This window comes from Echeneis naucrates, chromosome 3 (assembly GCF_900963305.1).
Source record: "Echeneis naucrates chromosome 3, fEcheNa1.1, whole genome shotgun sequence".
In the NCBI taxonomy this organism is placed as follows: Eukaryota; Metazoa; Chordata; class Actinopteri; order Carangiformes; family Echeneidae; genus Echeneis; species Echeneis naucrates.
In genome coordinates, this window is record NC_042513.1 from 4522590 (window position 1) to 4549107 (window position 26518).

The window sequence follows — 26518 nt, forward strand, 5'->3', positions numbered from 1 at the left end:
ACACAGTAAATACTGACAGCATTTGGATGGAAACAATGCTCCATTCCGTCTACAGCTAAAGAAAATATGACTTATTTGCCTGAGGTCTCTAAAATCTCCTGGTTGATGCTATGCTGACTTTGGACTCGTAGCGGACCAACACCAGCTGTGGTCCAAAATGATCAGAGACCCAGGAGGAAACTTCACACTGGACCTCAAACAACTTGGACTCTTTCTCTTCTTCCTCCAGATCTCCAGGTGAAATGCAAAATCAATAATTAAAATATAAACTAATCGCAACTAGTGAAATACTTAACATTGAATGTACTTTGTAGTATTTTTTTCCTTTGCCTTCATCAGAGAAATGTTGAAGTAACTGTACGTAGTTTCCTTTACTGCTGAATGTAAACTGTATAACTGCTGTCTGCTCCTCCTGCGCCACATTAACCGGATTGTTCCTCTCAGTGTCCGCGAGCCGCAGTTTGATTATCAATCCTGTCAAACCAGTGGATGCGTTCGTTTTGTTCTTCAGGTATTTAGCCGGGCGGAGTCGGGCCCCGCATGTGTGTGTTTTCGCAGAATTTATAGATATGAATCAATTAAATTTTGAATGAATCATTTAAATTCGAAGTCAAAATCTCATCCGATCTGTTATAAGCGACGTTATCCAACATTTCACCGCGCCGTGTCCCAAACCGGAGATAGCCGGCGCGGTCTTGAGACCTGAACCAGCCGCCACATCCGTAAACTACAAGTCAGCTGCTCGGAAGCGGACGGTGTTTATCGTCGGATGGCTAACCCTGTCAACCTCTGAACCTTGTTTCATTTTAACAACAAGGCCGCTGCTGCTTTGGACAGTGGAAGTCGGTGACAGGACGTGAAGATGAACACCGTGTTTGCTATCGAGGTTTTTTCTTTGGTTTGTTTCGTGCTGTTGAGCCAAGTGACAGCGAAGGTAAGCTAATGTTAGCCAGGCTAGTTAGCATTACAGTGAGAGAAAATAGAGCAACTTAGCTCTAATATATTCTCTCAAAGATAGGACAATTAATCCTTAAGAAGGATTAATCATGTCGAATTTGGACAGCTCGGTCTAAAATCAAGCCTGTTAAACTAATTGCCGTCATTTCCGAGTTTGGGACAGCTGTGAAAACGTCGTAGCTGCTGCTAACTAGTTTTAGCTTTGGACTTTCAGCATTAAAGTCAAAAGCCCGAAGTCTGAATGTATTAAAATACTGCTCTACAGGAATGTAATGATTTTAGCTCAGTGTACACAATGAACATTTGAAGTGCTTCATTTAATCCTGGGCAGCTTCTAATTTCATTGGTCATATGGTACTGATTCTGCAACGTAACTAAAGTGACGAAAATAAATTTAGTGCAGGGTATTTGTCTCGGAGCTGTTGTGGAGTAAAACTTTAAAATTACCAAAAAAAAAAATAAAATAAAATAAAATAAAATAAACGTACGCAGTGTTTGTACTTCGCCATAGTGCTTGAGTAGATGAATCTTCCAACACCTGCTATTTATAGTAATGAAATACTGATACTACCAAGATAAACTACAGCAACAATAATGATAATAATAGGTTTACCTCTATAGCACTTTAAAACAAAGTCAACAATCTGCTTCATATGATTTAAATTAGAGAAGACAGCAAAAGTGAGGACAGGAAGAAATGGGAAAAGAAATTCATAAAACATATTCAACTATATGTGTACATGTTGAAATATAAGAGCTCTCTTACAGAAATCTCAAGACATTCGCTGTAAATGCATTTGTCCGCCGTACAGAGAAATCGAGGGGCAAATCTACAAACAAAATGTATCTCTCAAAGACTGGTACGTTAATAATAATGTGTCACCTAACATTTCTGTAAAAGTGTGATTAAAATATGTAAAAATATGAGATTTTAATTACTTGCTTTCCTCTACCTTGATCTTGTAATTTGCTTCTTCCTTAGTAACTGTCTCCATGTAGTTGACCCTATGCCAGTAGATGGGAAAGATGTTGAAGCATACTGTTTACGCTGTGAGTGTAAATATGAGCAGAGGAGCTCAGGAACCATCAAGGTGAGTTGAAGTGTGTGTGTGTGTGTGTGTGTGTGTGTGTGTGTGTGTGTGTGTTTGTGTGTGAGGGATTGTTGGAGAGAAACAGAGAAACAACCAACTAATATATTTGAATTATAGGATTAATATATGTTTGGATTTTGTGTGTGTGTGTCAAAGGAAGTGATACTAACCAATAGTCATTGCATACCTTTAGTTTACCATCATAGTGTACCTCTCCATTCTGGGCCTGCTCCTGCTCTACATGGTCTACCTGACTCTTCTGGAGCCCATGCTGAAGAGGCGTCTATTTGGACACTCACAGCTCATCCAAAGTAATGATGATCTTGGGGTATGTGTTTCACATAATAATACTGCATGTCAATGCAGCTGATACAATGTATTATGGAGATTATATACTAATAATCCATAAGATAATAAATCCTTGTTATATAGTAATTTTCTCAACAAAGTTTTGCAAAGTGTTTAACAGACAGAAGAGAGCAGTTAAGTTTTGTTGTTTTAAGCTTTTCAAGCATGAATTACTCTGAGCTGTGTAAATGACTTCCCTTTGCACAAAATCTCACAAGTGATTCACCATTGGTGGGTAAACATTGTTATGTTGCCTCCAAAAACTTTGAAACCCTTGTCTGTAGGCAGGATGTTGAATGTGCTGTGAATTCCACTAAAGTCTAAATTATAACACAGGTCACTTCTAACTTATTATTAAAAACTTGAGCAAACATGAAAATGTCAGAAGACATCAGTTATGTTGGTGGCTTTTGTGCAGCATCGCTGCACTTGGTGTGTGCTAACATATGTTCCGAATACAGGGAGTGGTCTATAGTCTCAGAAAATGCTCTCTCATCCCATATCAGATTTTTGTGTTCTGGGAGGCTTCACTGCAGAATCCATTAGTGAACACAATCACATGCAGCAGTCTGCATCAAGAGAGCACTCAAACAAGTACATGATGCAAGCAGCTTTATTTCAACAATTTCAACGGCTTTGCTGTTCGTATTCTGAAAAATAAAAGTTGTCATTAACAGAATAAAAGATATTTGGGCAATGCTGCTAGATTTCTGCTGGAAAACTTGCTTATTGGAAAATGGGACCTGAGAGAGGGGAAGAATGGATTTGACAGTTGTGCTGTGGGACAGCATTCCTAAACCTAACTATAAAACGGAGCCCAAGTGTTTTTTTTTTTTTTTTTTTATTTCCTAACACTAGTCTGCTTACAAAGTGTAACAGTCTGTCATGTTGCTCACTCTGCCAAGACTCCTAAAATGTATAAATCAGTATGGCTCTTCTGTTCTAATTGTGGTCAAAAAGGGAACAAAAACTGATCAGCAGGGAAACTGGGATAATAAGGTAATCTTGAATAGGCAACACATGCAAATACACTTGGATTTCTTGCCTATACAGCAATTTTTTTCATTTTTCATAACTTTGTTTGAAAAAGAAAGAAACAATTTAAGAACAGAAACCCAATTCAGTCTTCATCAGTTCAGTATTTGTATTTAGATATGTTACAAATTAAGTAAAATGAAATATTGACTGTCCTAGCCTGAGGGTAGAAGGTGAACTGCAGCTCGCTCACTGAGCACTGTTTTCACTGGCAGAGTACAGGCAAGAGGAAATGTAACATGAGAGGTTTCTCTTAGAAATCTTTTGCTGTATAACAGTGTGACTACACACAGGCAGTTTTATAACAGCCAGCATGAAAGTGCTCTGTTATGTATAACTTCCTTTACTGTACTAACCAATGAAACTGGACGTATTGCTGCAACATTAACTACAGAGAAAATGGTGGGCTTGTAATGTTTACGTTTGTTTCTGATGCACAGAGGCTGCCCACTAATAATTCCCCTGAAGGAGCAAAATAAGGGAAAAAATCCACTTTTCTATTCTCTGTGACAGGGATGCCTCTAATCCTTCCCTTATGTAGCACTTAAAGTTATAAAGTACTCAACAGAAAGATATAAAACCAAGAACATTCAAAGATGAGTGAAATGAAGTCAAACTGATTGAAATACAAATTTAGTGAAATTATAAGTATGGTTGCAGCATAAGTGAAAGAGTAAGGCGAGGCTTTGATAAAGAAGAGGAAGTAATACAATAAAAAGATAAACTCTGTTGTTCTTTTCATCAGTTTGGGTCCTTTTTAAAATACCTTTTGGCTCATAGAGTGCAAGGCAATGTCCTTAGAGCACTCTTTTTAGAGGGGATTTTAAAATCCCCCCTAAAATGCACAAAACTGTGGACCTGGTTCTCAGGGGTTGAAGAATCTTGTATTCCAATAGGATCTTGAATCTCACCAGTCAAAAGATGTAGGATCGTGTATTTGAAATTTCCCCACTGTGAGACAAATAAAGGTATTTCATTGGAGTCTTCAAATATAGACTTAAGTGTGTCTCTGATACTTAAGTTTGACCGACAGTGTGTTAGCCCTCTGCAGCTCATATGTTTTCCTTTCTATGTTTTCAGGACCAGCAGCCTTTTGCCAATGCTCACAATGTTCTTTCCCGATCCCACTCTCGACCCAACATGCTGAACAAAGTGGAGCATGCCCAGCAGCGTTGGAGGAGGCAGGTCCAAGAACAGCGGAAGTCTGTGTTCGATCGCCATGTTGTTCTCAGTTAAACTGCCCTGTGAGCAAATCAAAACAAACAAACAAACACAAAAAAAGAAAAACTTCAACAAAAAACACTGTGAAGAGACCCCAATTTATATCACTCTCTTTGTCTCATTTGTGGTTTTTATTTCATTAAGTGTGATTCTAAGGTGAACATGACGAAGAAGCTCTTGGCAGACTTGGGGGGGGGGGGGGGAGGCTGGGAACTCTGCAGGTAGCACAAGAGATTGCAATGAATTATTTTTGTTTTTGCACAATTGATACTGGGCACTCTTAAATAGTGTTTCTGAAAGTGAAATGTACTCTCTGCCCGCTGTCTAGTTTGCAGAAGTGCCAAGTCACCAGAGAATTAGCAATGAAAAAATTGGCAATACTAATAAAGATGCAAGATGAGTTTTATGACATTCTCTAAATCTTCCTGGCTGCTGTCAGACAGAGCCGCATCAGTCCAAAGCTGACCAGTCTTTCAGTTTTTACAAGCCAATCTGACTTTTAGAGTAAAACGTCCAGATGTTAACTGGAGGATAACTGTCCTTCTGGCTGCAGCAGTAATCTCTAAGCATGTAGCTGGTTGGAATTTTCCTCCCAAAAACAGATATTAGTCGGAACTGCTGCTCTCACCATAGGAGAAAGGAGCTTGTGTAAAATATAGATCCTTCAGCCTTCTTTGAAAATGCATGTTTTATAGTAAATCTTTTATAAATGTGTTTTCAATCCTGAATTCCTACCATTATGTTTAATGTCTGATAACTTTTCCAAAATCCATCATTTAATGCATTACATTAAATTTGACGTTTGAAAGTAGTTTTACCTAATCTACTACAGGAATTGATGCCATTCGTGGTTGATGTCATCGTAAATGTAGCTGTGCTATTGATCCTCATCTGTTAAAGACCCTATTGAAATCAAGGTCTCTCTCCAACTGCCTAAACAGATCTAATATATCATTTTTGATTTTGTCACTTCTTTGTGCTTGGCTCAGCATCAGTTCCATAATAAAAGTCCCCATTGACTAACAGTCCGCATTTATTGTGACGGCAGTGCGTTGTTTCTCTAAGCACAAAGAAGTTTAGTTTGTGAATAGCTGGGCTGTGTACATGAGCAGAACGGCAAACGGTTGAGCGATATTTGATGGCATTCATAACTCTTGTATATGTGATACCTTTAACTTTGAAATAAATGAATGTAATATTTGTGATTCTTGCATTTTCCCTTTTTCTTGCTTTATGTCCGTTGGGTACCGAAACAGTTACCTGACTTTCAGGTGAAGTGGATTTTACAGGATATGGCAGTTCTTTCTAATTATGCCTCTGTGCTTAGTATTATAAATCTAAAAAAATGTCTTCATCAAGAATTAGCCACTGAGACAAACATCTGGGTCTCTGTTGATGATTTGTGCTCATTGTTTTGGGGACAGTTTCTCTGAGCTGAAACTCTTAAACTCTCAGACTTAGTCTGAGACACTGTGACGCAGTTGTTTTCTGTTGTATTTCATCTGAAGAAATTCCAGCTACTGTTCTCAGACATGCTGCTTTTTCACCATAGAAGTCCTGGAGTTATAGTAACTGCTGGAAACATCTGGAAAACCTCTGGCAAAGGACCAGTTGTAGTCGTCACTAAAACTGATTGCATCTATTAATAAACCGTCTGCAGATATTTCGTAACCCCGAGCTATCATCTTTTTTCATTTAACTAAGTGATTTCCATATAGCCGCGTCATCGTTTCCTGTGCAGTCCCCTTTTCCCTTTTCCCCCTCTCATCGCATGCAGTTATACGGAGGAGACTTTTTCCGCAAGGAAAAAAAAAAAAAAAAAAGAAAAAAGCAAAACTTCAGTTTTGAGTTTGCACAGAGACAGCGATACGGGCTGAACAATGGACCAGTGAACAAACAGTGCAGCGCCAAACACAGTCAGGTAGGTTCTTTGTTTCTGCTCAGGAGCATTCAGCTGGAGCCACATCCAACCTTTTCACTAACTTATTTGTAGCATCTTTAGATGGTTGGGTCCACAAGAAAAATAGAAACCTTTGTGTTTCCTAAATTGTACTGTTGACATGATTTATGTGACTGTACTTAACTTTATTCATATACGCTTACTTTGATCGCTTTGGGGCAACTGTCCCATTAAATACACTGTTTGATGACTGGGTGGGAAAATTTGTTTTTCCTTTCAGCTTCAGTGGAGCATTTATATTGATTCGCCTATAGGAGGCGACTTAACCTTTGAATTTGATCTCAGACAAATCTGTACTTTGCAGAAACTAATTTGCATTTTTTTTTTCTCCTTCATGTTGCAGCACATTTCACAACTTGTTTTAGTTTTTCTGTGGCATTTTTCCCACACTCTCTCTCACACACACACACACACAAGTCTCCTGCACATAAACTCCACAGTGTGAAACATTACACCATCACACTAGATTGGCCTTCAAGGTTCAGCAGACAGATGTTGTGGCTGCTGGGTGGTGAAAAGCTAAAATGTGACCAGATAAAGGATTGTCCTTGAGTTAAACTTTGATCCTCGCTGCTCCTCCAGCTTAATGTGTTTAGAAAGTATTGGCAGTAGCTAGTCAAATTATTTTAGAACTAGTAACCTGCTATTTACTTTATTTTGAAGGAACAATAAAAGTCTCAAAACATACAACGTAACTGTGGAATAACTCATACCATTATTCTTCTTCACTTCATTATCCATATATTTTTGATCACTTGGTGAACCAAGTGATTTTTCAAGTTCAAAAACCATCATCCTTGCAAAAAATTACACATAAAGTCAGTGTCAGGACAGTGATAGTTTTTTGTCTTGTGTGACTCACAATTTTTACAGATTTTCTCAAGGCACACTAACTGAAAAATTAGGTATGTACTAAAACTTGGGAAAAAAATAGTTTTATTTGTGATTGTGTCAGAAAACCCTTAAATGTTAACGAATGAAAAATCAAACAGCTTATTCCATGTTATTCTCCTCGAACAACGACAGAAAGAAACACTTGCCGTTTATCTTTTTAATTGGGAAAGAGAGGAGGACGTGTTTACCAGAAAAGCTGTCTTCCATTTTAGAGATGTCAGCCTCTATCTCAGTCCCATGAGCACAAGTGTTGTCTAGACACGTCAGCCTGACTCAGCTTAATGCTGGGTTTTAAGAGCTGTCTCAGGTCTGTTTCTGAAAGCCAAAATGGTTTTTATTACTTCTAATATGTGTGTGAGTGTGTGTGTGCATGCATGTGTATGTGTATGGGAGCAGATAATTGAGCAGTGACTGTGACTTTGCTGTTCTTCTTCTCAAATGGGTTCAATATTTCCACGTTTTTCTCGACCTTTCGAACTTGTGGAATGTGCAGAAGCTGAAGGAAAATATCTGAAATCAATCTTTGGAGCATAGGTGGCAAAAACCCCACTGAGCTGTGGATTTGGGATTCACAGATGATCCTCAACAAACATACACATGGTTTTGTGATTTAACATGAGATAATAAAACATTTACTCCTTCGTGACTGTGGGTATAGCAGGTGAATAATCCAGAGAATGGGAGAGATAGTGAAACATTTCCAGCCCCTAAATTCTGCGGTTAGTCCTGAAGCTTTTAAAATTATTTAAGACGTCTCTTTAGGGGTCACTTGGCTATAAGAATCTCATGAATGCATTCTAAGTATATCCTTGGAACAGATGAACGGTATGTTTTGATGTGAACTTTGTTTGATGCTGGTATGTCATGCAAGAGGATGTGGCTTTTAATGACAAATCCAGATGGCAATGTGATCAATGGAACAAAGAATTCCACAAGTTTAAACTAAGGTTAAATTCTGGTAACACATCCCACAAAAAAGAATTGAGTGCCCCTGTGTTTTGTGTTCAGACACACAGTGGGGTCCTGCAGTGTTCTCAGGAAGGACAATCTTTATGAGACCTTGCTGGGTTTGGAGCGATTCTCTGAGAAAATCTGCACTTTGGTGGAGTTGTAGGCTTCCTGCTGACTTGATGCTACGAATTGTGATAACGGATGTCTGGGTTTTGTGACTTCCTCTGTTCCCAAGTCTGTGGGATGATAAGACACCCCAAGAGACGTAAGAAAGGGTTTTATGGATCTGTACTGCTATAGCATTGCGTGTAAAGAAGTTACTTGAACATAAACAAATGGCCGCGAATGGAAAAAGGATTGTTCGCTATCAATGGGTTTTTGATGGGGTTTCTTGAAATAATGATTTCGATGGTTCAATTTATTGTAAAATAAAACATAAAAACAACAACATGTAGTGTTGCTCTTGATGGTTCAACTTTGACCTTGGAGTATTTAGCAGTACACTTAAGATGAATTTTCTTGCTAAGTTTCAGTGCAGATACGTTTTGACTGTCGATCTGTGGTGTGTGTGACACCAATGATACATTCAGTGTATGAAAGATAGCTTAAAAAAATATAAAAAAAAATTGCAAGATTTAGCAGTTTTATTGAAAACTGTAATATCACATTGATGTATGCATTCAGACTCTTTGTGATTACACATGTAATTTAGCTCAGGTGGCTCCCATTTCTCTTGGTGGTCTTGATATGATCCTTATGACTTGATAGGAGCTCATCATTGTTACATTCAGCTGATTGCTCATGAATAGGAAGGACACACACCTGCTTTTACAATGTTTTGATACTCAAGTAAAGCACAAATACATAAAAACACAATTGATGTTTACCAACCTATTTCCATACACCTTTGCTGACTTCAAACCATGTTGAGGTGATAAAATGCTTTCAAAGTCATTACAGGTACAGCAAAGCACAAAATTCAATGCAACAGTTTTTCAGTTAGTGACTCTTAAATTTATGTTGCAATCTGTTCATGCTTCACTTGAGTATTATCTTATCAATGTTACTTTCTACTTCACTGCATGCTTGAATTCATCTGACAGTTTTTCTCTGCAGAAAATGTCATATTGCCAAGTATGATAAGTGTTTTCTATGACAAAGACTCCAAAAATTAAACCAAGTTCCCAACCAGCAACAGCATTAAAATGTCTTTTACTTGCAAGTGTATGAGAGAAAATAACACAGGACTTAGCATTCATAATAATATATTACCATACCCCATTACTGTGTTTTTTTATCTGCTGCATAAAACACACTAGTGTACTTTTTCTTTATTATGGTGTTAACTGCAGAACCAGTGAGGTACTGAAGATAAGTATTTACACAAGTTTTATAATGAGACACAATCAAGAGCACTTGTACTCTATACAACATTTGAGAGAAAAAATATTGTACTCTTTACTTCGCTACATTTATCTGATAATTACATTGAGATATTTTTCAGATTAAGAGTAAGATTCCCAACCATTTGTAAAGTAGTGCAAAATTAGCCTCACTTTGACTGTCTACAGTATTAAACTGCGTACATAATGTAGAGTAATATAAGGCCAAACTGAGCCATTGTACTGTATAATCAGTGCTCTAAATGTTGACACTTTAAATACACTATGTCGGGAAAGCGTTGGGCATTAGACAAGATCTGCAATGTAACTGCAGTGGATAGATGTGCTGCAGAAAAAATACAGTATACCGTGAAGTAAAATGATAGTGAAATGGTGAAGTAAAGTAAAACTATCTTGGAGCTCCTGCCTCCCCCTGCTGCTTGGTCACACATTCATCTTGGACAAATGAAAGACATCTTTGTGTGTCTGAATTGTGTTCCCACTGACCGCTGCAGGATTTTCACCAGGACAATGTGCTGCAACATGGATCCTTCCAGCAGAAACTCGTGAATATTCATCCCCAGTCCTGAAGCCCACCAGGACAATAAACAAGAGGAGAGAGGCTGAATGCCTGTCTGAGAGGAGGGTGGGGGGGCAAATCCCAAGAGAAGTGAGGAGGGGGGGCAAACAACCCGTTTCCATGGAGACAAGTCCTGCCTTCCTCTCCACAGCAGCTCTCTCTGAGAGGGGAGGCAGGAGTTTTTTTTTTTTTTTTCTTTCTTTCCCCCACTTTTTTTTTTTTTTTTTTGTCGGTTTTGGTTGGAAAGACATGAGTCGGAGATTACTGAGGAGGGCAGGTATCCGGTCAAAGCAGCCAAACTTTTTCAAACCATAAACCCACCGGGATTTGTACAACGGCGCGGAGGGATTACAATCTGAAAATGTCAACTGCCATGGATGTGAGGAGAAACTCGGAGGTAAAAGAAGCCGCCTGCTCCTTTTCAGCCGAACATTGAGTAAAACAAGGAGGTGAAACTTTTTGGTTAGCGACGAAAAACCAAGCCTCCGAAAAGAAACAACGGCGCAGTAAAACGAGGAAATTGGTTGAAATAATCTGAATAATACTATGAAAGAGTGGCAAGGTGCGGTTAAATGTAGTCCTAATCTCCATGTGGCCATATTTGGTCATCGGCATGGTAAACGATGAACTGCAGTAAGCAGGCTAAAACAACGCACTGTGTGTGTCTGTGTGTTTACGGATTTACTTGAATGGAGAAAAATGTGCCAGTGGACTCAGGCACTGACTTCGTGGATTATAATTAGACCAAACTATTGTCGTTTAAAGGTCAAACGAGCAGATAGGTCGAAACAGACCGGATAACTAAACTCAGCTCATTGCTGGATTTCGGATTTATTAAACCTGGTTATTTCACTGTACAGACTGGAGTTATTCTGCTGATGGGCACATCACGTCACGTTAGTCCACTGAACATTTCATCTGTACATTTTAAGGAACTAGTGATGCCTTTACGCCATTTCGCTTAAAGAAAAATCCAACCACCAATGCAGACCGTACATTTATGGAAACTAAATTAAGATGACTAAAATAAAAGCAGAAAACCCGCAGGTTTAAAAATGAAGCCATAAGTGGAATGTTACTGTTTTTAAATGAGAACAGATTTTAGAAATGCTAACAACTCATCATTTTAGCTCTACTTTGGTCACATACTTTTTCTCAACTTTGTGTCTGCTGCTATGCTTATTTTGATGTCTAGGTCCAGATGCTGATTCAGTCCTGCATCTTATACATTTCTAATTAATTAAACATTAATTAATTAATTAAAGCAATTTCTCAACTCATTCCCATCGTTAGAGCATTGGCAAAACCTTGAAAGCTCTCACATCAATGTTTCTATGTGTTCTTATCAGGTCACATCTTATATCTTCATGGTTTTACTTTTTTACGTATACTGCAAACCCTGTGATTTGACTGGTTTGGTTTAGCTCTTGTTTTTCCGAAAATCTGTTTCTATTGTGCAAGTCCAACCATGACCCTCCCTTTGCACTAGAGCTGTCAACATGGCCATGTCCAGGAACTTCTTTGTTATCCATTGATTCTAACAGGAATAAATCTGGTATATCCCCAAAAACTTTGAAGGTGACTGTAGAAACCATTTTTATTTGTCCTCAGCAAACTAAGACTTTACTAATCATGTACTTTACGAGAATTGTAAAGTATTACTGATGCTGGTCTTTACACCTAGCTGGGAGTATCATAGAGTGAGGGTTTGCCACTGTTGTTCACAAATCAGCCCTTGGGGAACTGTTCCTTCCTCAGCAACAGACCTTCCAGACCGAGAGGTGCACTTTTCTGGTACATATGGTTTTAGCAGATTTCCCAGACAAGGATCTTAACCAATGTGTTCAGACCACAAGATCATCTCCCTTAAATTTGCCCCAAAGCTACTGAAGGGTATGATTCATTGAGCGAATCCTGCCTTTGATACCATTTATCCATTTTTCATAGCTTATTATGGGGCTGTTTGAGCTTACATACAAGTACATTCACACATTTCATGTGTGATGGAAGATTAAAATAGCATAACTTTGTAGATGTTGTATTTTATCTTCTAAAAGGATAATACCAGTGCCTGGCTGTACTATATAGCAGTAATTTTTCAGTTCACTTTGAGTTTCACACTGATTTTAAACCTTGTACCTGTCGTCACACCTGTTATTTGGTTCCACAACAGCTCTATTTAGTGAGTATGAAGAATACAGGATTGTCTTTACCTACAATTATAACCAAACAATGACTCACTGTCCATGATGTGGTGACAGTTTCAGTGTTGATATGAACAAAGCCGGTTCCAAAATTTCTCCTTGAAATGTTGTCAACCTACATTAAAACTAAAGATTCTAAAATTGCGACAGAAACAGACTGACATCACATCTTCATTGTTTTGACACTGCCGAACTCCTTATTAGGCTGCTCTCATTTACACGTCTCAGCATTTCCAAGCTGTTTCACTGCTAAAATCTTGATTTTTAGAATAGCAACTTTTAACAAAATAACTTAATATATATATAAAACAATGTTGTGGTCAGCAGAGAGTGGTGATAGAGAGAACATGAACTTACGGATCAATACTGAAAACTCCAAAAAGCTGTGAAATTATCAGGAGGTGCTGTTTTTGGACAAAACAAAACAAAACAAAAAAGTCCAAATGTTGATATAACAAATCTAGCAGCAAAGGCACTGGGTTGGCAAAGCTTGTACTGTGCCATATAATTCTGAAAGGGCAACAACTAATAGAGAAACTTAACACACAGCCAGCCAAACAATGGTGTAACTTCTCCACTCACTCAGTCATTAACATTTGGCTTAGATTAGTTAAGCTGTGGCTTTGAGACAGAGGAAAACGAGAATATATCTCATCTTATGTCCTTGAGAAAGACTTTTGTGTCAGAGGTCAGCTCTCTGACACAAATTCTAGACCCCCTGCTGAAGCTCAGATGGATGTAAGCTTGTTTTCCACATGCCTGCTTCTGCAGCTGTGCATGCTCATATCCAGGTTACACAGAAGGGGTTTTCCTCAAAGATAAAATATTCCCTGATTACTCAGAAGAAAAGCTGAAATAGCTGTTAAAAAAAGAGATACAGAAATTATTCCAAGAAATAGTGCCACTTGGTCAATTGAACTTTACATTGGCAGCATGACAGAGCATGTGGTGGAGTATGGGGCTAATTGGACAGGTATGACTGCACAACCTTGGTGATTTTGTTTTACACACGTAAAGGCTGCAAGAGCCTTCAACAGCCCATCAGAGAGAAATTTATAATACAGGATAGTGACTCTGATTGGAATTTTTGCTTTTCTACCTCCTTTGCAATACAGTGCAATGTTGTATGTGTGCATGTTTTACATGCTTAGTTTGTGTGATAAATATGTTTATGCAAACAGCATTATCCTGGGTTAAGTAGTGTTGTGCTCCTGACTACTGGGATATTTATGCAACTCTAATCCCACACTGCTCTTCTGACGTGGTCCAACTCAACCAGCTCAAGTCTCTTTTTGTCCATAGGGGACAAAACTGGTCTTTTTGCAAATACTGAAACAATCCTGTGGATCAGTGTGTGGGCCCTTGCTCTCATGACTGCCAGTGAGATGTGACGTGTGGAAAGAGTTGAGAATTTGCAGAGATTTTCACTCCTTCCTTTCTCCATTGCTTCTTGGCCTGTTGGCTTGTAGACTTTGCAGTGGTTTTCAAAACCTTGAAGTCAGGTCTCACCAGCAGAAACAGACAATGTCAGCAATATGAGCAGAGTAGCAAGAAAGAGAAGGAAACAGTGCTGACCCATTTTTGGAAGCTGTTGTGTCTAACGTTTCAGGATTAACAAAAGATCTTAATGCAAATCCAATCACTGGTAAGTTTGTTTATCATGATGCCACAAAATTGTTACAAGGAAATGCACTGTGCCCTTGTAGGCTGAATGCCATGGGCCAGGTGCTGAGAGAGTACATAGTTCTGATGTGGTCTTTGTTGAATGAAAAAGAGGCTCTTGGCATTAGGCCCAGGTGTTTCTGCCCCTCTCCCATGTTTTCTTTCTCCCTCTGACACATTCTTTAATATTTTAAATGCAGCCACAGCCTGATGGATAGAGCAAATATTAGTACATTCCTCCATGTAGTGAAGAAAACTGTGTATCAGATGATCTGTCAAATGTGACAAGGCCAAGGGCGTACAGACTAGTTTCAAAGATATTTTACCTAATTGAGCCTCTCCTTTTCAGGCATGTGGACACAAACAAACACACATGCACACACACACTTGTGCTGATAAAGTATTTACTTTTTAACCACATGTCCCTCCCAAGGATGTGTTGAACACAAAGGGTTCTTTTATTCCAGCAAAAGTAGCTTAATGGAGACACTGTTGTAGTCCCATTGAATGAATATGCTCTTGTTGCTGAGGAAAATATGCTTCATTGATATACTTCTCATGAAATCAATTAGTGCTTCTGGACGTCATTTTAGAATTTGTTTTTCCGTCAAGTCTAAAGCCAAGCAAAGTCACTTTATATCAGTGTGTTGAGTTTGAAGCAACTTCTCTTCTGGAAGTATAGGGTTTATTATTGTGTGTAAATGTGATGACATACGTCAAAATACCTTGTGTGTGTGTGTATGTCTGGGATTAAACAGAAAACAATGGCAGCTTAGTTTAATGAGTCATATGGTGCCAATGTATGATGCCCCTCACTTTATATTGACTAATTTTTCTTACCTGACCTGATAGCTTAGTCACATTTTCCGAGAACAAATACATTCATGATGTATAAATGAATGACTAAATTACTTTTTTCTTATTTTGCATATGCAAAATAAAAAAGACTACAAAACAGAAAATACAAACAATAAGAGTCTTTGCAAAGGAAAACTATGAACTATGTGTTCATACCTCTTTCGCACCCACCCTCCATCAACTCATATTCATTCATTCATTCATTCGTCTTCAACCGCTTATCCGTTTCTGGGTCATGGGAGGTGCTGGAGCCAGTCCAGCTCACTCTGGGTGAGGGCAGGGTACACCCTGGACAGGTCACCAGTCCATCACAGGGCCAACACACAGAGACAGACAGAGGCCAACAAACACTCACACTCACACTCAGACCTACAGACAGTTTATAGTCACCAGTTAACCTAAATATGCATGTCTTTGGAAGGTGGGAGGAAATCCACACACGCACGTGGAGAACATGTTGACCGAACACCTTGTTGTGAGACAGTGCTGACCACTATGCCGCCACGATGCCAACATTAACTCATATACAATTCATAAACAATGATCCCGCGTTGTTTATTCCAAAAAAGCCCAGTTCATGACACTTTTGTTCATTACTTCTTTATATTATAAAGCAAAAAATAAATAAATAAATAAAATCTACATACCCAGAGTTGTTCTAATCAATATTTTATATTAAGTGTCTAATTAGTATTTATATGTAAACATTGGATAAAATAGGTAAGTATAATAGAATTGGTTGTTCTTTTCAAAATTGCCAGACAACTTTGCAGTTTAGCTCTACTGTTTGAACTCACTGTTACATTTATGGCTTAATTTAACTTTCCAATGTTCTCATCACTGTTGATTGCTTTCTGCCTTAGTAGCATCAAACACTCCGATGCAGTTATCAACAAGCTGGTGAACATAGTGGAGTGAGGTGTTTCCCTTAGGAGTTGGTGAAGACCTAAAAGAAAGTTAAAAGGAAGAGAATATTTAAATTAAATTATTCCTTTGGCCAGAAACGCCAAAGAAATGTTAATGTTGTGATATATCCATAACAACCTTTTAAAAAACTGCTGAAGAACTTGGTGCTTTCTGCGTGCCAATTTCTTGATAAACGACAACTCCAGCCAAAGTGCGTCCTCTCTTGACTTATTTTCCAGTGTCATTCGATAAAACATTGATCAAAATCAAGTGTATGATTATTACTGAAGGAACACTACCCATCAAACTTGAAGCTGCTGACTCCTCAGAGTTGACCGTTAGCTTGCCTTTGGCTCAGACATCTCAAGAGAAAATTTGTGTTAAATCTGGTTGACTGCACTCTAAAGGTTCTCCAGAGCTTTCTTCAAAGTGGCTGTTTACAGGCTGTAATTTTGTGTCAGGAGATGGTATCAGACGTCAGGAAGTCAGTTGGCTAACGCCTTGGTGTTTACACTGTAAAGTCCATTGGGCTTCTGTGACCCATTTCTATGTGATATGTTTTAGATTTCTCGGTCGAAAAATAAAAATCATGGCCACAAACAAATAAATATTGTTTGTTACTTCATAATATAATTGAGATGTGTAGAGCTGGCTCAATCAAATACAGCAAAATTTTTTTCGCGAATATCTTTCTCCAATACTTTTTAAAATAAAAAAAACATTTTTAAGCAAATTAATGGAAAGTATATTTTAGACAGATGCCTGTGTTCATGAATTTCATCCAAGTAGAATATTGTCTTTCCATATTTATTGTTGAATCCAACAGTTTTGTGTGCATCACACGGAATATTGGTTCCTAGATTTCCATTCCTGCGAAAATTCACTTTAAATGCGCTTTCAATGTTTTAAATTTTCCTACAGTCTTTTGGAACACAGAATGACAACAGTAAAGGACAAATGTAAACTGCACAGGACAGCTTTATTCTTTGTGTCTGATGAAAATAATGATGCATGTCCACTCCTCTTATTAGCCCCACATGTTACGGGAAATAGCTGACAGCAGGAATGCATCTATCTCTATTGGACACTGCTCCACTACTGGTTGGCTGGTTTCTTCATACAACAATTTCCTGTAAACAAGTCATGCTGCCAAGCACCCTCCCATCCTCCACCTCTGATGTCGATGAATGTGTGTTTGACCTCCTTGTGCACCAGAACAATGGCTTTGAGCTCTCTTGAAAGGGTCAATGTTGCATTTAAGGGCAAGTGATTTTCAGGGGCATTGGCCTTCAGTTGGAAAGGATTGGTGATTTAATTTCAAGTTTAGTCTAGGAAATGCTTATGATGAAGAATACATCTTCAAAGGGGCAGCACGGCGGCATAGTGGTTAGCGCAGTTGCCCACAACAAGAAGATCGTGGATTCAGTTCTTTAGGCCTTTCTGTGTGGAGTTTGCATGTTGTCTCCATGCCTGTGTGGGTTTCCTTTTACTTCGATTTTCTCCCACCATCCAAAGATGTCAATGTTTCGGTTAATTGGTGACTATAAATTGTCCGTAGGAGTGAGTGTGGGTGGTTTTTCATCTGTGTCCCTCTCTCTGTATGTTGGCCCTGTGATGGACTAGTGACCTGTCCAGGTTGTAAGCTGTCATTGCCCAATGTGAGCTGGATTGGCTCCAGCAACCCGGAAATGGATTTTAAATAAAAAGGACACTTAATGAAACTGATATACATCATTCATCTGGAAGAACACACTTTAAATGATGATATTAGATGTTATTAGATGTTGATGCTCTGTCTTCTCACATGCAATTGTAATTCAGTAAATAAAATTCCCAATGAAACTGTTCTCAATTCTATATTTTTCTATTTGAGGAAGAATGAAATATTGACTCAAATAAAGCCGATCAAGACTACATGTTGACTTCCAAGCCATGTGGAAGCTGCTGCTAAAATCCTATTTTTATAATCACAAGCCCCAATATTACTAAAAATGAAGTCAAACACCTAGTTTTGTAATTTACTTCAGGTTCAGGGATTAAGTTAGAAGTGAGTATTTGTCTTATTTACTCTGCTTTGTCTCTCTGCCACTTATTTAAAAGTAGATGAGATGGTCACTGAACACTGGTCAATCTTGCCAAATCATAGTTTGCCTAAAAAGCAGCTGAAATTGTTGGAGGGTGCTTATTTGATGATATGTCTTTTAACCTAGCAACAAATGTCTGTGAACACCCCATTAATCAAAAACAGTTAGTTCCAATTCATCTTGCAAAAGCAATTGCTGGTGGGAAAACTTCCACTCAGTCATTGGGCATTTGGCTTTTCTAAACTTTCCAATATTAGTCTGCCTAATATTAAATATCAACAGGATTGAGTGATCTAATGGGATTTGTTTTGATTAGTTTGAAATGTAGAAGAGTCCTCCCTTTCTGCACACATTAAAGTACTCAGTTATGTACTTTGTTGGTTTATGTGACGAAGAAATGTCAATTGGGTAGCAACTACATGAATAATGGCCTTTTCTCCAAATTTCCTTCACAGCTATGATATAAACATGGATCAAGACTTTGTTTAAGTATTGTGTGTTTAGCCAATTCTGTTCCAGTAACTTAAGTGCTGTATAATGTGAAAACAGATGTTTTTTTGTGTTGGAATATCTTCTTCTCAGACAGCAGTTTCTCTGGTGCAACAGTGTCTATGAGGTGTTAGTTATGCCACTTACTTTGGGCTTGTTGAAAATTGTCTGCAGTGTTTACACTGGAGATTCGACATGGCAGATGTGAAATTAGATAGTCTGTAGGATCTTTTATTTCATTGCCTTATGAAAAGTTGTCAAGTGCAAAAAAGTTACCTTTCTCTCTAATGTTAATGTGGTACTAGGACAAATAAATGTTAATTATATTTCTTTGCCATTATCTCTTTGGTATAACAGGAAACCTAGCTTACCTACACAAAAAAGTCCAGGTGTGAGTTAGGCACACATGAAACTAAAGTGATAAGCAATCAAGTTGGGTAATATGATTTGACCTGCTCAGACTGATGGCACTCCTAGTTTTGGCTTGACTGAGGTCTTGGAAGAATGTAGGCCATCGTGTTTTTGATGTGGGAATGGATTTTAGTCATCACAATTTTGTCTCTGATCTGTCAAATATACTGTCATTGAGCAATTTCCAAGTCATGCTTGCAGAACACCATACAAAGTTAATTCCATAGGACTTCACGTTTTAAGTATTTCATGTTTAACATTTCAAATGTTTTATACCCATGTGTTTGTTCATCAGGTGAGCGGGCAGCTTGCAGACAAACATGACTGCCAACAAGAGTTCCAAGGCTGCGCCTCGTGCAGGAGGGGGTAAAGCTCCCCAGGACGTACCTGAGAGGTCAGTGACAAGTTTGTCAGGGCTGGGTTGGTAGAAGTGTGCTTCCAGTCACATGATTACAGACTTCTATCTTAACCCATATTCCCATCAGTGATTAATCTTCAGTATTTTTCATATTTTTTCTCATGAAAAAGAACAAGCAATGATTTTCAAATATGATAATTCTTCCAAAGCCTTTGGAAGTACAATCTTGTATGCTGGACAAGGGCCCCATCAGCTGTGATCTGTGAGCTGAAGCTTGTGTTAACATGTAGAGATGACATTGTCCTGCTGTTAGAGAAAAAACAAACTTTGTGAACATTATGAGATATTTGGACTTCTTTCTCATGGTCTATCATCCTGTTCATTATTAACAGGCTCAACATTTAAAAGAAACAAACATTTCATGAGAGACAGGCAGCAAATGAAGCATGATTGTCCTCCCTGTAGCTGTGATGTGCAGTGGGTGGCCTAGTCACATCAGTTTTGTAATATTACTTAAAACTCTGAATCTGCTGCAGCTGCTTAATGTAATAGCTTGTGGTGTTCATTAGGACTGCTGAAAGTAATAACACACACAAACGGTAATCATAGTATTGCTGCCATGGTCCAGATGAAGTGCATTCATGTTTCAGTAAATTTTCGGATTTACTGAAATGGTGATTTTAAATATCACAGCACAAAACTCTCTCACCCTGCTAGTCCTGATCCTTCAGCATGGCAACTGTGTATTTATATCTCTTTATATCTATAGAAACTTTCACTCTAGTAGAGCCTTATTAACAATTTACAGTCCACCCAATCTCACATTGACTTAGATTCTGCACTGAACTCACACTCTTAACTATTAACTCTGTTTTAATGCTATGAAAAGAAAATGTTACATTAATTAGCTACACAATGTGTGCCCTGAAACTAGGGATCTGTTTTTAGGACAAATTACACCCATTGTGAACTGTGTTGCCCCAAGAGGCACGGACAGAGACATGCACCAACACGATGGGAAAAAAAAAAAACAAAAAAAAAAAACAACTTGTGATGTGTTGAATTCTTGCTCTTTGGTCTTATGAAAGAATAATTGAGACTTTACCAAATGCAAGACCTTCTTTGCCAAGCTTTTCATGCTGTTATTAACCTCAAAGAACACAGTTAAAATTAAAACTGAGAGATGTTTAGGTGGCAACAACAACAGCAACAAAAACATAAAAAAAAAAAAAAAAACTCAGAGAAAGACTTCATACTTCATGCTACTGTGATTAATGTTTTTTATAAAACAAGACATCCTCATTTATGGGAACTTATTTGCTGACATATAATTAGAGAAAACCCTTTGAGTAAAATGATTGCTGGACCAGAGATACAAGTTAGAATTATATATCACCATCAATTAATAAGTGCTGCTATGGAGATATAGTGCACATATGTTGAGTGATAATAGTGTTGGTCCTCTGAACAATCCACTCTCTCCATTCTGGTCAGTCAAACAAAGTGGCTTGCGGCTGGCATTCCCTGGAAGCCTGAAAGAAGGCCAGAAGCCAGGTTGTGACTGGCATTCAGCTCGTTGTACAGTATAGTATGTGTGGCCAGCCCAACTGAAGCTGACTAAACTGGACCTTTTTGTACAAAAATTATCCAGACCACTATAAACCCCTAAAAGTCCCCAAACCCTAAATAGACCAAAGTTCTGCAAATGTGCGTATAAACAGAATTTTGTATTGTGTTGTACTGCGCTTAAATAATTTAGCAAAAATCAGGCTTTATATCAGAATAAAGCACACTGATGTTTGGGATTAATAGTGACAAACCGTAGCAAGCAGTATATTTTAATGGTCACTAAACTTGTAGTAGTGTGTTCTTTTATATATCTCCTTGAAACATTCACAGAATCAGTTTTAATGCTTTTTGTTTTCTCGTCTTTTTGCTATTTGTTTATTGTTGTGTTGGTGAAGTCACGGTTGAGCATGGTGACACTCTCCCCCAATTTCTTTTGTGTAGTGAAAAAATGATAGCCCCTGTGACTACCAAACCAAAGAGGGAAGTCATTGTCATGAACTCAATAAACTTTAATGTTACCGGCAGTGGAATTGTATTACTTTGTGTTTGGTCTTGTTGGTACTAAAAGATTCCCGCTGATATTGAGCTTCTGTGGCACCGATCCTGCTCTGGTGTCTTGCATTAGCTGTTCTCTTTGGCAGAAGTTTGGTTAGGAGTTTTGCCAGGCAAGCAGTAGGGTTTCAATTTGCCAGAAAAACTCTGATAACTCCCCAATGAACCACTGCAACATGTCAGACTTTGTACTGCTGATTTATATCAAGCAGTGCTCAAAAAGTATTCTCCTTGTGAAGCAAATGGTCTGTTTGACTAATCCTTGGGTTTCACATTCGAAGTGGTAGAATTTAACTAAGTAAGGACTTGGAATTCATGACAAACCTGGAATCCAGTGTGACATTTGGAGTTGCTTTGGTTGATCGGTTGATTAAGATTTTACATGGAACACCCCCCCCCCTTCCCCTCCCAAAAAAAAAAGCCCCTTGAGAAAAACAGATTCCGCCCATTTCTTTTCACGTTTGTTTTGTTATAGGGGCTATCAAAGTGACAAATTCTCTCAGAACTTTTCATTTGGCTGTATTTTGAATTATACAGATTTCCAATACTATATGTACATGTGTGTATGTATATCTATAGATATAGATATATATTATACACACAGACACATACACATCATATTAATCTGCCAGTGTTACTACTACTATTTCAGCCTTGCAGAGAAACAGCTCCAGGCATGAGCAGTTATCCTAAAAGCTTATATTTCTTTAAGAAAAGTGAGATAAGATGCAGGTTACAGGTTTCTAGCAGTTGTAAAAGTTTCCCCACCCTGGAGCAGGAGGAGTGAAACCAGGGAAGGGCAGATAGGTGCGAAGTGTGATCTGTCCAAACCTGCAATGTTGGATCACAGTCTGCAGCCCCCACCTTCCTCCTCCTTCCTCAACGCTTGTTATTTTAACCGTGGCTATGACATCAGATGCTACACTGTTATGCTTTCGCAAGAGTTAATCTGTTTCCAAGTCTTGAGAAAGTTCCCTTGAAGACTATGAGTAGTAAGGTGTCGTGGAATTAGAGGAAAGCTTGTCTCTTTGGAAATGTTTAAGGAGGTGAGCAGTGTGAGAAAATGTGTGTGTGTGCTGAACAGTGATACAGCCAGCAGTGAGAGTAGAACTTCTTTAGTACCTAGTGGCACTAGCCATAGAGATCAGGAGAGAACAGGGAGGAGCAGTGAGACTTTTGCAGGTAAGACCACTGCCATAAATGTTGCTTTCTGTGTGAGGTCTATGGTGGTTCTCCTGAACTTATTTTGATTATGTGGAAAAGTCTACAGTGGTATTTTAATGTAGTCTATTTCTCTTGGCCTTCGTTACTACCAAAGACAGAATACTTTCCTGTGGTTATTCTAAGTAAGTGGCTCAGGTTTTTATTCTGCCTTTGATGTTGGAAGTGAAGTCAAAACCAGCTGATTCTTGAAAGTTTTCACCCATCTGTTCCATATTTAGTTTCAGTTACTTTTCATGCTGCAAGGTTAAGTGGATTTATTGATAGCTCTTATTTTCAACTCTTCTATAAATAGCCTCAAATGTATTTCTTTCCTTCAGAGAAAATAGGAATGTCTGCAATTAAAGTTCACACCTTTCTTTGTCCTGTTTCAGGTGCCAGTCGACATCACCGTGTCCTGTTCTCTCTGCCAGCCAGGGGCAGAGCCAGCAGCCACTCCTCAGCGATAGTGAGAGCCCTGGGAAGCAGAGCAGGTACATCCGCACTGACGGCAGGTTCCTGGTACGTGCTGGGTGGAATAGCAAGACAGCGAGCCTCTGCAGTGGTGCCTCTGGCACAGGTGACACTGAGCCTCGAGGCTATCTCACCAAATCAAAGAGCATCAGTTGCCTCGAAAACAGGCTCTCCATCTATAAGCCCCCAGCTCAAACCAAATGCTGTCAGGAAAAGCAGGGTGAGCAGGAGCAGAAGGACAAACAAGGGGAGTTTTCTGCTGGAGATGGACTTAACTGTAGGCCGCTGAGCTGGAGCACACTGTCCCTGGGACCTTCCTCCAACCAAAGCCACAAGCGCACCCTCTCTCTCACCTGCTCAGTCACAAGTGTTCCCCCTACCACTATCCGCAAAAAGATCTCAGAATGGGAGTGCAGAAGGGTGGCCCTGCCTAGGATGAGCTTGTGTCTGGATAAAAGAGGAGGGGAGCGTGTAGGTGGCAGTGAGGGCTGCCCAAGTCTGCTCTCTTCTCCCTGTAGTGAGAAGACTTTTGACTTTAAGGGGGTTTGCAGGATGAGCACATCATTCTCCGAATGCTCTTACACGGGGACAGAGGAAGAGGAAGGAGTTTCAGAAAAAGACGGACTAGGTCGCTTCCAGAAAAGGATAGGTAAGACAGAGTCCTCAGGAACATTTGTACGTTCCCTGTCTGCTCGAAAGGAGACATCAGCAGTCCTTAACAGGATACAAAAGATAGAGCAAGCCCTGAAGGAGAATCCCAGCCCACCCCCACCACGTTATCTGAGTAATTGCTATGCTCCAGACAAGACAAGACAAAAGTCTTTTATGATAAGTGACGATTTGGACAGTACATGCGCCAGTAAGCGCAGCAGCATTTGCTCAGTGGCCACTGAGCCAGATGCTTCTTTGGTGCCTGATAAGCTGTCTAAACTCAGACAAAGATTTAGTGTGAGCTCAGCCAGGTCTGAGAGCCCAGAACCACCCAGCCAACAGACCTCTGCTGGCACACCAGTAAACCCCTTACCTAAACCCAAACGCACTTTTGAGTATGACGCCAAACAGGACCAAAAGGACGTTATGTTACTCAATGGACTATCTCCAAACAGAGCCTCAGAGTCGCCCCCACCTCTGCCCTCCACCCCTGCACCCAGCATGACACGAACTCCTAAGACCAAGGGGAGCGTGCCCATGAGAATCCAGGACAGGTAAGGACACCGGTGTACTTTGTCTCTCCTTTAACTGAGATAAAAAAAATTACTGAACATCTTTGAAGATCAGTTCAAGCATGGTGAACTGCATCAGTTTGATTCTTGCATTGCTCTTGTAATTCGTTTGTGACATTTGTCTTGATTCTTCATATGTGTAAGCATTCAAGCTTGTATACAAGAGATGCTACCGCTGAGTGAAACATATGACCAACTATTTTTGTAAAGCTTAGCTGTTGGGGGGGCACTCATACTGTTCACAGAAGCTGTATCAGCATTAATTCAGCCTACCAACTCTTTTTAATATCTCATTATATAGGCCTGTATCAGGAGAGAAAAAAAATTACAATGTTTTTTTTTTTTTTTTGGTTTGAAAGTGTGTTTTTGTTACAAGTTTCCTGTGCAACATATCAAATAAAATCTCCTTTGTGTCTAACCGATAACACTAATTTAGTCCACAGTTGTTTTTTTTTTCTTTTATTCTTCACTTATAGCTGTCAGAAACAGACATCCTCAGTTTTTTGTTTGAAGGTGGGGCCTTTTCAGATTGCCCCTACGTGAAATGGGGATGAAATCCTTAAACAATCTTTCCTCGGACTCTGTGTTTAACATTCCTGTGGCTCTAGCAATTTCAGACCAAGTCTAAAAGCCACAAGCTTTTGATGTCACAACGTGACTGTAGATCTCTGCGCTAATGTAGCTCAGCTAAGCTGCTCTGCATTGACTTGACAAGTGATTTGTGCCTCACACTGTACAAAGAATGCAGAAATAGGAAGAAGTCTGCATGCTTACTTGTGACTTATCCAAAGTTTCCGTTATAATTTGAGCACATTTTGATTGTAATATTTCGCTTTTTTTGGTATTTCATGACAATTACTTCTGATTTCAGGTTTGAGGAATAAGACAGTATTTTGGACATGTGTTTATAACCACTAGAAGTATCTTCTCCACCTGTTCAGCATTTCTCTGTTTCCAGATGGCGATGGGAGACTGTTGGATATCAAACTGTCTGTCTGAAGTATTTTTAAAAGCATCTGGACCTTTTCTGTTTACTCTTAACTGACTACCTTTTTCAAGTCAGACACTGGATTCAGTCTTCTCATAGCGACTTTGCCGCTCTCCCTCCCGTCCTGATCTATTTTAACTTTCTATATTTTTTCCAGAGAGTCATGTGAGTCGGAAGACGCTGTGAGTCAGCCATCTTCATATCCTTCGTCACCTACAGAGAATGGCACATTGACCACAGACCCACAGATACGACCCAGTTCCAAAAGCACTTTAGAAGAGAATGCCTATGAGGACATCGTAGGTAAGTACATCTTCTTCTCTTAGATGCAGTTTAGAGAAACTATAGCTTGGACAGTTTAATCCAGTACTTCTCTGTGATAATGTGTGCATGTGTATAGTGTGCAGCCAAATTCCTTTCCACTACCAAATGACCCCAGGCCTTCTGCCCAGTCCAGCTGCCAGCTCCCCTAGTGCATACTTAATGTGGTGAAAATGTATGTTAATGTAGTCTCATGATGAAGCTTCAGTTTCACATGCAATAAAAAGTTTTCACACTGAAATATTTTTGATTACAAAGAAATGCTCAGCGATGACCAAATAAGGGGTGATTTTCAACTGTAACTATTATATGAAGGGCATGGCTGATTTTTGTGTGAATCCCAACAAAGCCCTCATTGTTCATCCAGCACAGTGAATGTGGAGTTTGCGATTGGGAGACGCACTTCTGCCAATTCTGGTTTGCTCTTGACAAAGACATTGTCTTTCTGTAAGCTTTTGAAATCGCTCTAGCTATTTAAAAAAAAAATAAAAAAGCTTTCAAACTAGAGACCGAAGGGAGGAGAGCAATTTCCACCACTACTGCGCAGTGGTTTTACAGGTCAGATGATATATTTTACAAGCAGCCACAGAAGCAGGAAATAAGCCATGTTTTCGTCCCTCTGTGCCCTTATTTTAACAAGCGTCACAGACAGACAATCCCGCGTATTTTCTGAACTCCGATAGGACATCTTGTCTTCCTAGGCTTGGAAGCTCTTGGGAGCTTGGGAGGACATTCATTCATGTGTTTTGGCACCTGCATTTTATGTCAGACATTTACCTCAAGAGTTGCATTTTTGATGA

General features: G+C 39.2%; 2 protein-coding genes across 4 annotated transcripts in view; both read left to right on the forward strand.

The window, feature by feature from the left end:
* The first annotated feature begins 524 nt into the window (after positions 1–524).
* On the forward strand, positions 525–5859 carry tmem9b (TMEM9 domain family, member B). Its single transcript, XM_029498035.1, has 5 exons — positions 525–934; positions 1726–1817; positions 1940–2048; positions 2242–2376; positions 4512–5859. The coding sequence occupies exons 1-5, from the start codon at positions 863–865 to the stop codon at positions 4665–4667; spliced, it is 564 nt and encodes a 187-aa protein (XP_029353895.1). The 5' UTR covers positions 525–862; the 3' UTR covers positions 4668–5859.
* Positions 5860–6439: 580 nt separating this feature from the next.
* dennd2b (DENN domain containing 2B) overlaps positions 6440–26518 on the forward strand; it is a 40371-nt gene continuing 20292 nt past the window's right edge. For 2 of the 3 annotated variants that reach the window (XM_029497650.1, XM_029497648.1), the window contains exons 1-4: positions 10668–10816; positions 19329–19427; positions 23108–24391; positions 25555–25700. In XM_029497650.1, the coding sequence (XP_029353510.1) occupies positions 19354–19427; positions 23108–24391; positions 25555–25700 (1504 nt within the window). In that variant the 5' untranslated portion in view covers positions 10668–10816; positions 19329–19353. Of the gene's footprint in view, positions 6574–10667; positions 10817–19328; positions 19428–23107; positions 24392–25554; positions 25701–26518 lie in introns of those variants that run through there. The other variant, XM_029497649.1, reaches the window with a different exon arrangement.